The 15,112-nt window shown below is 45.2% G+C and overlaps 1 protein-coding gene across 1 annotated transcript; it reads right to left on the minus strand.

Moving 5' to 3' along the window:
• Positions 1–328: 328 nt before the first annotated feature.
• Positions 329–15,106, minus strand: LYSMD4 (LysM domain containing 4). Its single transcript, XM_066589986.1, has 4 exons — positions 14,967–15,106; positions 11,215–11,279; positions 3,616–3,895; positions 329–1,201 (listed from the first exon to the last, which is right to left on the minus strand). The coding sequence occupies exons 3-4, from the start codon at positions 3,886–3,888 to the stop codon at positions 668–670; spliced, it is 807 nt and encodes a 268-aa protein (XP_066446083.1). The 5' UTR covers positions 3,889–3,895; positions 11,215–11,279; positions 14,967–15,106; the 3' UTR covers positions 329–667.
• Positions 15,107–15,112: the final 6 nt, after the last annotated feature.

The raw sequence follows: 15,112 nt of genomic DNA on the forward strand, positions 1-15,112 counted from the left end.
CGAAAATTTTATCCCGAGTAACGAGCACCCGAGCATTTTGGTGCTTGCTCATCTCTATTCTTTAACCCTTGTGGTATTTCACAGCCAGTGAATTGTTGATGTGAGGGAATTTTACAAACAAGCAGTAATAAAACTTGGGCAACTAGTCTGCACCTTTCCATCCTCTAATTCAGGGCTGCACCCAGTGGACACCACCGCACTTCAGTATGATTATACATGCAGCTGTGCAAATTGGAATACAAAAAAGGTAGAGCACCAGGGGTAAGAAAAAAAAAAAAGCACAGTGAACATGTTAACACAACCATAAAAACAAATTAGGAGACACAAACAAGGGGATTAGCAGCACTTTATAACCATCTGGAGGGCATTTACTGTTCTGGTATCTTGAAGCTGGCTCCTAGATGAAGATAATTCCATAAGGCAAAGTGGAGGAGGCGAGATCACCAATTTGTCAATGTATATCAAATACAAAGAACTAATTAACAGCCCCCCCACCATTGAGGCATCCTCCGCAGGTAGGTAGTAGTATGCGCCACTGAGGAGTCACTATTCTTTATGTTGCCGGCAGGACATGGAGACAAGCTATTTCCGTTATTAAGACTGAAGGAACGTGTTCTCCATCTCTTCCACTCCCGCCTCAGTAGGTGTCTATGCATCCTGTAAGAGTCTAACATCTGATCAGCCAACTCTCTGACGCTCTGCTGATGTTTGGCGGTCTAGTCATTGTTAAATTGGCGCAGTGTGATTTTTCGTCACCTTTCCATGTTTCATAGTAAATGATATAAAATACTGGCAGAACAATCCCAACTAAGAGCATAATACATACAGCATTCCACCATCGTATGCCCCAGTCTGCTCCGAGATGGGGGGCTTTGTGCCTCAGGATGGGGGAGAGCCGGCTGCCGCTTAGGCCAACGTCCAACGATTCACTCAACAGCTCCTGGTTCTGAGCCGCAGCCTCAATGTTCTGGTCGATCTGCTGGAAGTAGTGATTTATCTCCATGGCTTCCGTCGGGGTAACCGCTGCCTCATCACCGGACTGGATGGCGATGTCTATAGAACAGTCCGCTCGGCTCTGATGTGCGTTCGTCTCATGCCGCTCTGTTAAAATGCTGTGAACCTTGACTGGGATCTTGATGGTCTTTAAGGCGTACATGTCCTGCTCCGTCAGAAAGTTGTTTATCCTCTTAATATCAGCAACCTACAGAAAGGGAAGGACATATTAACATTGAAGACCAACACAGTCTGCACATAACATAATACAGTCACACACGGCTGTAATGATAAGACTCCATGCAATATAAATAAGACCACTTCTTATATTACACTAGGTGATATACCCATACGTTGCACAGTGATTTAATGAACAGCAGTCCTGGAATATGCAAAGTGGCCACAAAAATGAGCCCAGCGCCACACTTTTATGGAAGCTATCTGAAAGAAAATCTGTGTTTTCCATAGCAACCAATCACAGCGCAGCTTTCATTTTACTTCAGCGGTAAAAGAAATAAAAGCTAATCTGTGATTGGTCGCTATTGGCAATAATTACAGGGAACGTTGGTAAGTTTTCGATTTTTTATTTCGCCTATATTCATCACCTGGTGCTAAAGAACGCTCATGCAAAACCTAACACTCAAATTGGACCAAAACCATGGATATCTAAAACAACAAAAAAGGGGTAGAAATTATGCAATTCTTCCATTTCCCCCTTTCCCATAACATCAGCCTCCTCACAAACCTAAGATCAGACCTGGAAGTGGATGTCAGGTAGCAGGGACCCCCATAAACAACTGCGTTTACTATAGTAGACCGTAAGCCAATTGCCACAAAGGTGAAAAAAGCTACACTGATTTCACCCCACTAAAGGCTTAAAACAGGTAAATGTGCACCCATCATGCTTTGCGGCTGTGAAAACTCACAACTGCTAAACGTAACGAAACCATTGACTTCACTGGTTTTGTTTGGACTAGCGGGATCATTGTGTGTTAATACTGCGCAGGAGAAAAGATAGGACTTGCCTTATCTTTCTCATGCGTTGTTTTTCTGCTTGTGAGAAAAGGTAGGGCAGGACCCATCGTCCCACTTTTTTTTTCCATAGAGATTAAAAGAGAGAATGGTCCATAAATTTAAAAAAAAATTAATAATTTTGAGATTTTAATTTTTGACTTTGAATTTAAAAAACAAACAAACAAAAAAAAAAAAATCACCCAGCCGTAGTTCTATCTATGTGGTATTACATGAAGATGTCCGCCCGCTAGCAATACAGGAATAGAGAAAGGATTGTCATATAGGAGTACTGCGGCTGCACTTCACAGCAGTCGGTCCCACTATGAGATAGGACCACACTGTACTGAGACACATCAACGCCCTACTACGTTTCACAGCGTGCACAGGATTGCGAATACCCATTGTACCACAGCTGCACTTTCTTGTATCACGTTCTTGTGAGGCGGGTCACTTTTTACAGCGTGACCATGAAAACTACACTTCCCATAATTCAACTACTCTTGCGCAGTCTTCGCTGTACAGTCCACTCTCCTAGCTGCGGCCTTTGATGGATAACTTGCACCGGTCACTAGCAATGTGTTGTAACAGCCACAACTCTGGTCTTTGTATGTGCGGCACATCATCAAATGCAGGAAAAAATAAATAAAAGAAAAAAACTATTTTTGGAAGGTTAAAAATGGGGGTGGATACAAGAGATCACAGAACTGCTTATTCACACGGCTGTTCTCTACGGCTGGGTTCACACAGGGTGGATTTACCGCAGCAAATCTGCCTGCAGCTGCTAACCCCGGGATTAGCCAGCTACGTGGACGAGATTTCACATGGGACAGCGAATCAGACGCGGCAAAGCCGGCAGAAACCAGGATTGCGGCGCGGATTCCCCGACCACAGCTTGATCCTTTTTTTCCGTTGCGCCGGCCGCAACGGAAAAGCGTGCGGCCAAGCTGCTCCAAAACTTGTGGCTAAGTGCCGTGGGTTTTAAAGCAGCACTTTCCCAATGGAAATCTCGTGGTTTTTCGCTGCGGCCAAACTGCGAGATTTCCACCGCGAATACGCCGTGTGGGAGCCCAGCCTACAAGTTTGTTTGTTCTTATTTGCACTTCAGCAGTTGATCAGTTTTTGAAATGGATTAGAGAAAGAAAACAAAGTGTCCAAAATACATTTCTGTTTTGAACCCAATCCTGGTTTGGGCTTTAAAGGGGTTGCCCCGCGAAACAAAGTTGGGGTATACACTTCTGTATGGCCATATTAATGCACTTTGTAATGTACATTGTGCATTAAATATGAGCCATACAGAAGTTATTCACTTACCTGTTCCGTTGCTAGCGTCCCCGTCTCCATGGTGCCGTCTAAAAATTGTTTCGGCGTGGGACAACCCCTTCAAGTGAATGAACAAAACGGACCAAATACTGCAGTGTGAACTAGTCTGCAGGTTTCGGGAAGGCCCCTGCAACAGTGTAGGCAAATCTACCTTCCTAAAGCTCAGCTCCATTCAGCCAAGAGAAAAGAAACAATATTTTTAGAGTAAATACGTTTCTGACAAGGTTTTGTGATTTGGTCATTCAAGTGTAGAGGAAGATAATGGGGAGACATGATGCACGCTATTACCTTGCAGCCGTACTGCAGTGCTAGTTTGCTGAGGTTGTCGCTCTCTGTAATGGTGTGCTCCAACGTAGTGATGTCACCAACTTTTTCTCTGGATGCGCTCTGTCTGTGAAGTTCTCCCCCTCTCGCTCGCAGCTCCGTAATGTCCAGTTCCTCTTCTGAGGAGCTGTCGAGGTCTGCGGACCCGTTGCTAAATGTGTAAACATGGCGTCCTCGGGATGAACGGACAGCAGTCGGTGGATGGAAAACGTGAGTAGGCGCTTTTTTCAGACGCATGGCCGACCTGGATAAGCAATACAGACATTGAATATGAGCATACTGAAATAGGTACTGTACATGAAATGGTATAACTAACCTAAGACTGCAGCAAACTATCACACGCATGTTAAAGTGTACGTGCCGTTTCACAATAAGCCCTCATGTGAACATGACCAGTCACAGTATTTCTGACCATTATAGGTCTCATATATGGAATACTTTACCAGTTTTCCCCTTTGCATACTCCAATCCTCATATTTCCCTGATTTGGTGGGTATAGACTTCCTGTTATCAGGTTTGCCATACACTGCATGCAGACAAGAGAAGATCCTGCTCCCCCATCTCTGTAGCGCATGCTCAGAAGCAGCAACATAATGGAAAACATTATACAGCAGTACTGAGCAGTGTAGATGTGAATTCAGCACTGGGGTGAGAAAACGCCTACTAGAGGCTTCAGCAGCAGCATCTCTGTTTTTCTCTCTGCCGTAGCCCTTTTTTCTTCGCCAAAGGCAGCTTTTATGGGCAGCATGTAACCTGATCACTCAGTGAGCTGATCCATCTCAAGACAGATTTTAGAGATATTTCATAGTGCAAGATCAGCGCAGGAGAAGGGGAAGTAATTGCTCATTAGTGGAAAAAAAGAGGCCTTTGAAATTACAGGGACAAGACTTTCAACACTGAAGGTCACGGCAATTAAATATTGTATTGATAATCTTGTGGCTGATTGAACTGTGGTTCATGCACACAACCCAGGTGTGTGTCCAGAAGGAAACCGCAGCCCCATGCTCATCATTCCGGATAAAATTAGAAGGTTATAATGGGCGTTTAAGCGTTTACATAGTGGGAGGAACATACACGGCTCTCTGCAGGTAAATACATGACACTAGGCAAATAAGAGACTCTAATGGATGTCTTCTGGATGTCAGCTGATAGGATACCTCAAGCAAGCAGCCACGGGTCCAGGTCACTGAATAATCTTCATTTTTAACAAATCCTGAGAATCAGCCACAAAAATGAGCACCTAGTACACGGTTGTTAGCATATGCCAAAATTCATCAGCAGGGCGTGCGTGTAAATTTGTATCGTGTTCCAAATGACTTGAACTATGAATTAATCCCATTTTTCATTCAGGATAGTGGAGATAGTGAAAATAAAAAATAAAAAATAAAAATTTGAAAAAAAAAATAAAAAAAAAAAATTCGCTGTCTGCCAAAAAAGAAAAAAAAAACCCTGAAAAAATAAGAAGCAAAGAAGCAGATCAAAAAGTTGTATTTACCCCAGAATGTTACCAACATAAAATATGACTCCTCCCACAAAGAACAAGCCCTCATACAGCTAGGTCAATTTAATTTTTTTTTAAGTTGCTTATAAAAAATGTAATTGTATTGCTGAAAGTTTTATTTTGCAAAAGTGGTATAAATCCCCCCCCCCCATCCCCCTCCAAAAAAACCCCAAACAAACAAACAAAAATCCCAAAAAAACTAAATCTAGCTTTGGCATTGCCATAATTACATTGACCCAGAAAATTTATTTGTTCATCCCGACATCCAAAAATGAAATTAAAAGTGATCAAACATTTGTATGAACATCACAATGCTATCATTGAAAACTACAGCTGGTCCTGCAAAAATATGAGCCCTCCTACAGCTCTGCCAATGGAGAAATTAAAAGGTTATTGTCCTTTAAATGTTTTTATCATGCAAAAGTACTATGGGTTCATTCACATCCGCGTCAAATGTTCATTCTGGAATCTCCGTTGCCGAATTCCATTTGAAATCAGAAAAATTATAAATGGTGCAGCATGCTACGCTCTTACATCCTGGAAAAAGCCGGAAGCTGAACGAACCCCATCATTATACCTTATGGGGTGTGTCTGTCATCATGCGGTTCAGTCATAAGACAGATCTGTACGGGCAGGGGGGGGGGTGCAATTTTCTGACTACATAGGCAGATCAGGAAAACGTAATCCCGGCACACGGACATGCATGGGCTCTGGGATATAGAAAAACTACAGAACATTTCCGGGCAGCACAGTTGCTTAGTGGTTAGCACTGTTACACTGCATTACTGGGGGTCATTTGTTCATTCTCACACAGCATTTCTAGGTCATCCCAGGTAAAACGAGAAAAACTACTAAGTATTTTCTAAATGGCATTATTGCCCACGTTTCCAGGGACCCCTGATACACGCTGCTGATGTAAACAGGAGAGGGGCACCTTTGTTCATATTAAGTCCTTTTGGTCACATTCTCGCCTAAACCCATACCCAGCTGAGCAAACAACTCCTGGAGGAAAACACAGATGATTACAGCAATTCATTATTCAAAAATGTCGGCCGCTCGCTTGAATTTTGTTCAATCATTTGGCAATTTGAGCGTGTAAAAGGGCCTTAACTTGATTTAACACCTTGCAGACTTTTATACGCGTTGCTCTACACATGATCTTTGTTGGTCGATCACTCCTGGGTAGGGCAATAATAGTCTTGAAGTTCCTGCACAATCTGTCCGACTGTGGATTGGCGAAGTCCAAAACTCTTTAGGCCTCATGTCCACGGGGAAAATCAGGCCCGCCGCAGATTCTTCATGCAGAATCCGCAGCGGGTCCCTCCTTTCCCGGGGACATAAGGCCTAAAAAGAAGAATTACTTACCTGTCCGGACGCTGCGGATCTGCCCTCCGTTGCGGCCGGATCTTCTTTCTTCGGCCCGTGCACTCTTTTTTTTTTTTGAACTCCTGCTCTCCCGCGCCAGAGAGCAGAAATGCAGCTGTTTGTGTGCCGCGGATCTGGACGCCTACCTTAGGCTTCAATAGAAGCCTGCGGGAGCCGTCGCCGCGGGAGACCCGCACTAAAATGGAGCATGCAGCGGGTGTTTTCCCGCACACGCAATCCGCGTCTCAAGGGAAAAGGACATCCGCAGGTATTTAAATACCTGTGGGTGTCCAATGCATCCCTATGGGGCGCGGATCACGTGTGCGGGTGACCCCCTGCGGATCGGTCCCCGTGGATATGAGGCCTTAGAGATGGTTTTGTAACTTTTTCCAGCCCCATGAGCATCAACAACTCTTTTTCTGAGGTCCTCAGAAATCTGAATGTGTCTGAGCAATGGTACACTTCACAAACATGTTGTGAAGATCAGACTTTGATGGATCCCCATTCTTTAAATAAAACAGTTCGCCCGCTCCAACCAGATTGTCATCCCATTGATTGAAAACACCTGATTATAATTTAACTTTCAAGTTATCGTCTAATCATAAAGGTTCACATACTTTTGCCACTCAGACATTTAATATTAGATTAGGTTTTTCAAATAAAAAGACAAAAGTCTTATATTTTTGACTGATTTGTTTGATTCTCTTAATCTACTTTTAGAAGTTACAAATATGTGAAAATCTAATATGGTTTTAGGTCAAATATAAGCAGAAATAAGGGGAATTCTGAAGGTTCGCGAACTTTCCAGCATCGCCATGTATCACTTTATTGCAATGACATTTTGCATTATTTCTTTCTACTTTGAAGGTTTAAAATGACAAACCCCATTCATCTCTATGCCTATGGGGAAGAACATGGGGTTGGGTCGGCAGGTGGAGGACCTAAAACCATAGTAAACTAACTTGTTTCTGCCACTTTTGCTACAGTGATCACTCTCCTAGTGTCATGTCTCAGTCAGCACATGGTTAATTATTTGCCAGCACACCTAGTTTCTGCAGGTTCTATCCAGACTAGCCAGGGTTAACAGCTCCTGTGCCTTCTACTCTAGATTAAATAGTCCTGCTAGTGTCTGCGAGGTGTGGCTGGTGTTGACATTTCTGTCAGCCAATCAACTTCTCCCTCCTCCCTATAAGATCCAGCTCTTGCTGACTGGGAGATGCTGATTAATTGCCAGTGATCCCTGAGCAGTTCTCCTGCTCAGACCCGCTTTGTGTTCTGGCTCCGGTACTTTGGTTTGGTCCCCATTTGTCCTTGTTCTGTTTATTTCTGTGCACTGAACCCAGTGTGTTCAGGGTTCCTGTTAGGAATTTGTAATGGCCCAGTTACGAGTGTGGGTCCGCAACTGTAGGAAGCGATCGGTCCGCCGATTGGGCGGGGCTCCCTCCCGGGTTAGGGGTTTGCAGGGAAAGGATTTCCCTTAGTTGATTCTGCATATACGTTGCACAGTCAAGATATAAAGGCCTTTACCCTCCTGCAGATATGCTCTGTCTGTTCTGCATCTAGCCACCTGTACCAGTGCTTTCCCGCGTCAGTCTTGGCTGCCCCCACGTACCCTATTCGTGTTGGCAGTCCAGGACAAACGTGACACCTAGAAGTCGGTGCTGTAGCCTCAATCTCCTCCGGCTGCTGAGAAATCGCACAGGTACAAGAGAAGGAAGATCCAAGACCAAATATCCTACCTTCAGGCAAGTGCCAGCAGCAACAAGTTCAAGTCCTGTGTGGACTGATGGTTGTGCCCCGCAGCTACAGACTTCGCCCGTTCCGTACAATCACAGCAGGGAGTTTTTATCCTTCTAGCATTGATGTGGATTTCTTACATGCCGGACTATTAACATTTCCTCCCCAGAAATTACTGTGTACACAACTTTTCAACAAGAGCTCACAGACACGGCCTTGTATAATAGGTGCGAACGTGGAGCTGTGCCGCTCGCTTACAGGGCCCAGGATAAATATATACTGGCAGGCAGCCATATACACAGAGCAAAGGCAACCGTGATTACAGCGGGGAATTCATAGGTTTACTTAAGGCCCATCCGAGTTCAGATGAACGGGACAGAAGCCTTAGGGAACAGTGTCACCCAGGAACATCCAAAATTGCCTAAAATAAATTAATCTTAGATTTTTTTAATGTAAAGTTACATAACGCCCCTTTTGCATCTCAGCGGTCTTTATAAATCAAAAGAAGGACAGGCGCACAGCTCTAGAGATACGGAAACAGTCACCAAGGAAATATTCAGCAAGGTTTCCCCCTATCCACATGCTTCAATCTAAAAAAAAAAAAAAAAAGGACAAATAGGAGAACAAATCTGAAAAAAAGGGCCTGTTCAGTTTCATTGTGCCGAAAAATAAAACAATTATCCCCGTTATAGAATATCTATTTCTGCATCTCGATACAACAATGTTGGGCAGCATTATCAGGTTACAATATATGTCGCTGGAAATTCTTGACTAAGACTTGTTCACATCCGCCCCAGAGGCATGCTTCGGGATTTCCGTTGCATATCTGGCATGGAACGCCTGGAGATAAAGTTCTGCTTGCAGGAACAGACAACAGGGATCGCAAGGATCCGATTATAGTCATAGGGTCCATTCAGTTCCATAAAAATTGGCTAAGGGGTTCCACGGAGCAGGAAAACGGAACCCCTAACGCAGGTGTGAACAGCGCCAAACACACCTGCGAGTTACATTCGTATAGACATCCCATTGTGATGTCAGAAGCCGACGTCTCCTGCCGTGTCCGTGCAGCCTGCCTGTTGTGGCCTGATATTGCACATACATAAGAACTAATACACCTGCACCGCCTATGGCTTCTTTTACATAAAGTGATAAATCATCCGCAAGAGCGAAAGATGACAGATAAATGGCCGTTTATACTGCCAGATAAATCAATTTACAATTTCGTTCGCAAATCGTACACATTTACTGTACCAGTGAATAGCCAAACGATTGCTGTTCACACAACAATTTACAAGCTTTTTTTTTTTTGCCTGCATGAAACGAACGACGAATTAAAAGCGAACAAAAATCTCATTCAGCGTTCATTCGTTGGTTGTGTTTACACAGAATGATTATCGTTCAAAATTTGCACGATACACAGAACAATCATTCAAAAGATTGTTGCAACTCTTTTTGCAGAATGAGTCTGTCTACAAATCCCTTTTGTAGGAAGTTTCTCCTCCTGCGCCAACCACTGACAGGTAGTGCTGTTTAAGAAGGGGTTCATTGTAATCTAGGAGTTCCTAAATATACTGCCCCATGTGATATGTGTTATCTATGTATATCTCTGATGATTAGTGCATCCACCTTTTCATTCAAACTTTTTGGCTCTACAGAACAGAGCTGGAATAAACCCAATCAAGCAATGAGAGGTAAACAAAATGCTAGTAACAGCGCAACCTTGTCAAAAGGACGAGATCAAAGGCCGATATAAAAGCCAGACTTCTCCTTATTAACAATCACCCAAAAGACAAACACCGCTTCATCAGCAACAAGCTGCAGAATAATACAGCCAGGAGGACTGTGAAGAGAGAAGACACCCAGGCGAGGATTGTTTGCTACCCCTTACATACCCGGGTGCACGATGCAGCCACAAGCTGGCGCTACCGAGCTGTAAATGGTCAAGGACCCAAATGTTGTGAAGAGTGTTTTCTGTCTCCTGAGATAACGGAATAGATTACTCACTCTAAAGGAAGATTTTAGGAGGTCCTCAAAGTATTTTCTGCTTGGAATCCCAGTGATTTTAGCTGCAGCGGAGCATCGCAGAGTATTTCCCATAGTATTCAAAGGGTAAACATTGCATCGCACATGCTGTGTGATGCTTTGACAGCCCCATTGAAAACAATGGATGACGGATGGTGTTCCAAGAGAATGCCTGAAGATAGGACATGCCGCAATAGTTGTCCGCGCCGGAAGAGAAAAAAAAGCAAGCAAACAAGATCTCACGTAAATACACCCTAATGCCATTTTCCCACAACCAAGAAAATCACGCAAGATTTGTGTGTCGCAAGATCGATTTGGGAACCATGTAACGTGGGAAAGAAAACCCGGCATGTCCTATTTTAGGCATGCTGCCGCATCGCACCATGCGGTAGGTGCACACGATGCGAGGTGAGGTTTCCCCATTGAAAACAATGGGAGAGACTCCACCACGGCTGACAGCTGTAATGGAGGATCGCTACTTCCCCCAAGGTGGTATTGATATATAAAAAAAAAACAAAAAAAAAAAAACGCATGTTGGTGAGCGCGATATCGGGCCATGATTCACAGCCCAATATCACACTCGCCTGTGTAAAGTTAGCCTAAAGAGAATTGGCTTCAGAACTTGCCTCCTGTGTTGCCCTGTTCCGGATAGGAGACTATAAATATTAAGCCCCACCCCATTGTCCATTGTGGATTGGCAGATGTCTATTATTAGGAGGAAATTTATATGGTGAACACTTCACGGGAAATAGATGTAATTTATTAATTCCAGGTATTATTCTGAGGAGTCTGGCTTTGGCCGTGTACACGTGTGGCTCACGTCTCATCTGCAGTTGTATTCCAGTGATCGGGTTGATGACGGACGACACCTAGTGAAAACTGTATGGGAACACAAATTCTTCAGCTCTGCACATAAGACGTAGAGTACAAATACTTACAAGTAATGCGGCTCCTGTGAACCGTCACCGGTAAACCTCTAGCAGAGCGGGAACATCCATTGGCTCTAGGAGACAAACACAAAGAAAACCTCAATAAATAAGCATTGCTAAGAGGCCACTACTGCGCTGGCTTTGTGCGGTTATACAAGGTCCATGACTGGGAATTCTGCGTATTACTAGTGCGGGCCACTCCAAAAACCTGTAACAGACTCCAGAGCGACTCAGGTGAGCCGGACTGCCAATATCCCATCACACCCTGCGGGAATCCACAACAGAAGATGGAATCCAGGACAAATCTGTGGCAGACTAACTGCGCTGCGCCGAAGGTCAACTTTACTATAAAAGCTGCATTTAAATGATATACAGAATTACGGGAGTTTTATAGGGATACAAAGTACAGGAACAAACACTTAACCCATTCATGATGCAGCAAGCTTATTTTTTCTTTTTTTTATTTGTGTCTTCTTTGTCCCACAGTAGGCTGACTGTCCACAGGCGAGTTGTCATTGCGAGATCCGCAGCAATAAAAATCTCCCACTGACCTTGCATGACAGGCTTTCCATAGGCTAATGATGGAAAGCACAGCCCGATGTCCACGAGCGGAGAATCATAGCGATTCTCTGTTTGCGGTACTTAAATCGCAGCATGCTGCGATTATCTGTGGTGAACCTGTCTATTAGATAGGCTCATCGCAGAGACCTGACAGTGCTCCCCCCTCCTCCCCTGCGGCGGAATATGGCTAGTGATACTCCGTCACGGCCGTGGACAGGGGCCTTAGAAACAGAAAGGGAGTTTTTTTCTTTAAATGCTGTAGCCGTCTGAGGGCTTGTTTTTTGTTTGAAAGAAGAGTTGAATTTTTCACATGGTACTCCTCCCCTAGAAGTGGTTGTCGGATGGAATCAAACTTTCTCTGTGGGATTGTAACAGCGATATAAGAGATTACAATATCAGAGCAAAAGGGGAATTAATTGTGGAGAACAAACACCTTGAAGGGAGGCTCTACTTCTCTGTTGTACCGCCTCTAGCTTGGATACAAGAAGTGATACAGGCAGGCATGGAGGCTCTAGTACCCTGTTGTACCGCCTCTAGCTTGGATACAAGATGTGATATGGTCGGGCATGGAGGCTCTAGTACCCTGTTGTACCGCCTCTAGCTTGGATACAAGATGTGTCACAGGCAGGCATGGAGGCTCTAGTACCTTGTTGTACCGCCTCTAGCTTGGATACAGATGTGATACAGGCAGGCATGGAGGCTCTAGTACCCCGTGGATTGCCTCTAGCTTGGATACAAGACGTGATACGGACAAGCATTGAGGCTCTAGTACCCTGTTGTACTGCATCTAGCTTGGATACAAGATGTGATACGGTTGGGCATAAAGGCTCTACTACCCTGTTGTACCACCTCGAGCTTGGATACAAGATGTGACACAGGCAGGCATGGAGGCTCTAGTACCGTTGTACCGCCTCTAGCTTGGATACAAGATGTAATATGTGGAGCATGGCGTAATGATGGTGCCACCTGTCTCTAGGAGGTGGACAAAAACAGTTGGTGCTGCTCGTGCTTGTCGGATGATTGTGGTGGTCTGTTGAGGGTGTCCTGAGCCTGGTGACATTGTGTGCCCGCACGCATCTGCTGGTTACACCTAACAGTCTGCTCAGAGTGGCCCAGCTATGACCATCCAGCTTCTCACATCCCAATAATGCTCCCCTCTCAGACTCTGGTAACTTGGGGTCAACAAGCTCCACACAAGCGGAAGAAGAGGTGACACTGACTACATACAAGGAGCCTCTGGGAGCCTCTTATAGGCCAAGGTGACAAGACTCTAATTACACCACAACTCTTATCATCTGCACACCTGCCTGAGATGTAACTGCATGCCGCGTTTTGTGGGAAACGGCAACTTCTAAAAGCTTCCACCCCCCCAAAGAGTCTACATACTATATTATATACACACGCTACAGCTCACTTATGTCAGTACGGCATAAGGCTGGTTTCATCTCTGCACTCGGGTTCTGCTTTCCTGCGCCTTTTAAAGAGCAGAAAATGGGAATCCCCGTGGGTGCGTCTCTGGATGGAACCGCACCGCGCTGGATGGACCCTGTGAACTATAATGGGGGCCGCCTGCTTTCCAATGGAAGAAAAAGCACTGCATGCAATGTTTTTGCTCTGGTACTTTGAGCGGCGTCGGTACCGGGACCTCCGGCAACACATAAGTGCAGCCACCATAACACACATAGCCAGGCTTTGTACTCATACACATGGCTTACTAGTGAATTGGGCCTTGGTTAGGCCGGTCTCACCCGACTGCATTTGAATCGCGCATGCCACGCTCGCCATCTGCAGTAAATTGCAGGCATTGAAAGGCATGTGCTTCTGATTTTTCCTTCCCACTCACGGATGTGAATTGCGTGAAATCCACACCGACGGCCTCCAATGGTGGCGTCCGACCCGCAGCCCATATGCCATTAACATTGTGTATAGGCTGCGGATACCCGCGTCATCACAAGAAATACAAAGAAAAAACCCCTGTACTGTGCATGACCGCCTGCCGACCGCCGCAGTCATCCGCAATACAGGTACTTGCAGAACGCAGAGTCACCGGCCGGGCTCACTGCTGGAGTCCGCTGCAGGCTCCTGCAATTTGGGGAAGATCATCCATCAATCTAATGAGTATGGGGCAGGGCTGGCAACATGATTTCTAATTTTCTTGACAACATCGGAAAAAAAAAAAAAGTTTTCTTGTTTGTACGGACATATTAGAAAACGGTAACAAATAATATAGAGGTGATCCGTGTCTTTAGGTCCGATACTCCTATGAGCTCAATACCAGCATTTACTGGGGGCTGGGCAATGACCATAACCTGTCATAATAGCCCACCGAAATGTCACCAGACTCAAAATAAATCACAGACATCTATTATTTTTTTTCCTCGGAGACTGGAGAAAAGTGCGCCATTCTTGCAGACTGTCTAAGAAATCTCTGGACAGTTGGCGTGGAATGGGGTGTCCTAACAGGTCCTCATTGGCAGAGGGAAGGAGGACTGGGTGCCGATTTCATCGTGTCGGCTCCTTTTGTTCTCAAGGGAGATAAGGGGCCACCAGAGCAGACTGGCATCTGCTTATTACACTCTGCCCGCTGGGGGCTATAACGGTGGTCCTACCAGCGGTCACCCAGCTTCAAACTAAGTGATCTACGGGCCGCCCACACCGTCATACAGGCATCCGTGACAGGCACGTTCCTACCCCCAAAAATGGATGAAAATGTAGCGTTTAACAATGTATCCGTCCGACTACGGAGGCTTCTGTGAAGGGGATTCCCCCCCCCCCCCCCCCCCCCCTTTATAATCAGGGGTAGGGAAGAACTAAAAAAAAAAAAAAAAAAAAAAAAAAGTTTACAGAACTTTTTTTTTGAAAAATGTATCAAAAGGTTACATAAATTGTGCAATTTTACAAACATCTGCTCTAAAATACGTACTTTATACATGTTTTCTCGTGTACGTTTCTATGAAACACGTTGAAGCGCCGAGTCCTGGACAAGTAGAAGTTTGCACATGGGGCTGCGAAGAGAGAAAACTGTGGAACTACAAGTCTCATAACCCACCAGCACTGGGGCTGTGAATACGTGTGGAACTACAAGTCTCAGACTAGAGTCCTGCCCTGTCTATGTAGAAGTGCACATTCTGGAGGGTTCTGGAACAGCCATTGGTAGTCACACACAGCACATATACACAAGCTGACTGGTAGTATACTACCTCCGTGCGGTCGCCTCTCGCAGCGTGTAGCGGGCCGTGAATCCCCGGGCTCTCCGTCCTCAGCAGCCGCTGCGCTCAGAACGATCCCGGCCACTTGGACTTGTAATACATGGAAAGAGGGAGCCACGGCAGGAACTTGACCAATC

The sequence above is a fragment of the Eleutherodactylus coqui genome, chromosome 2 (assembly GCF_035609145.1).
Source record: "Eleutherodactylus coqui strain aEleCoq1 chromosome 2, aEleCoq1.hap1, whole genome shotgun sequence".
Lineage (NCBI taxonomy): Eukaryota > Metazoa > Chordata > Amphibia > Anura > Eleutherodactylidae > Eleutherodactylus > Eleutherodactylus coqui.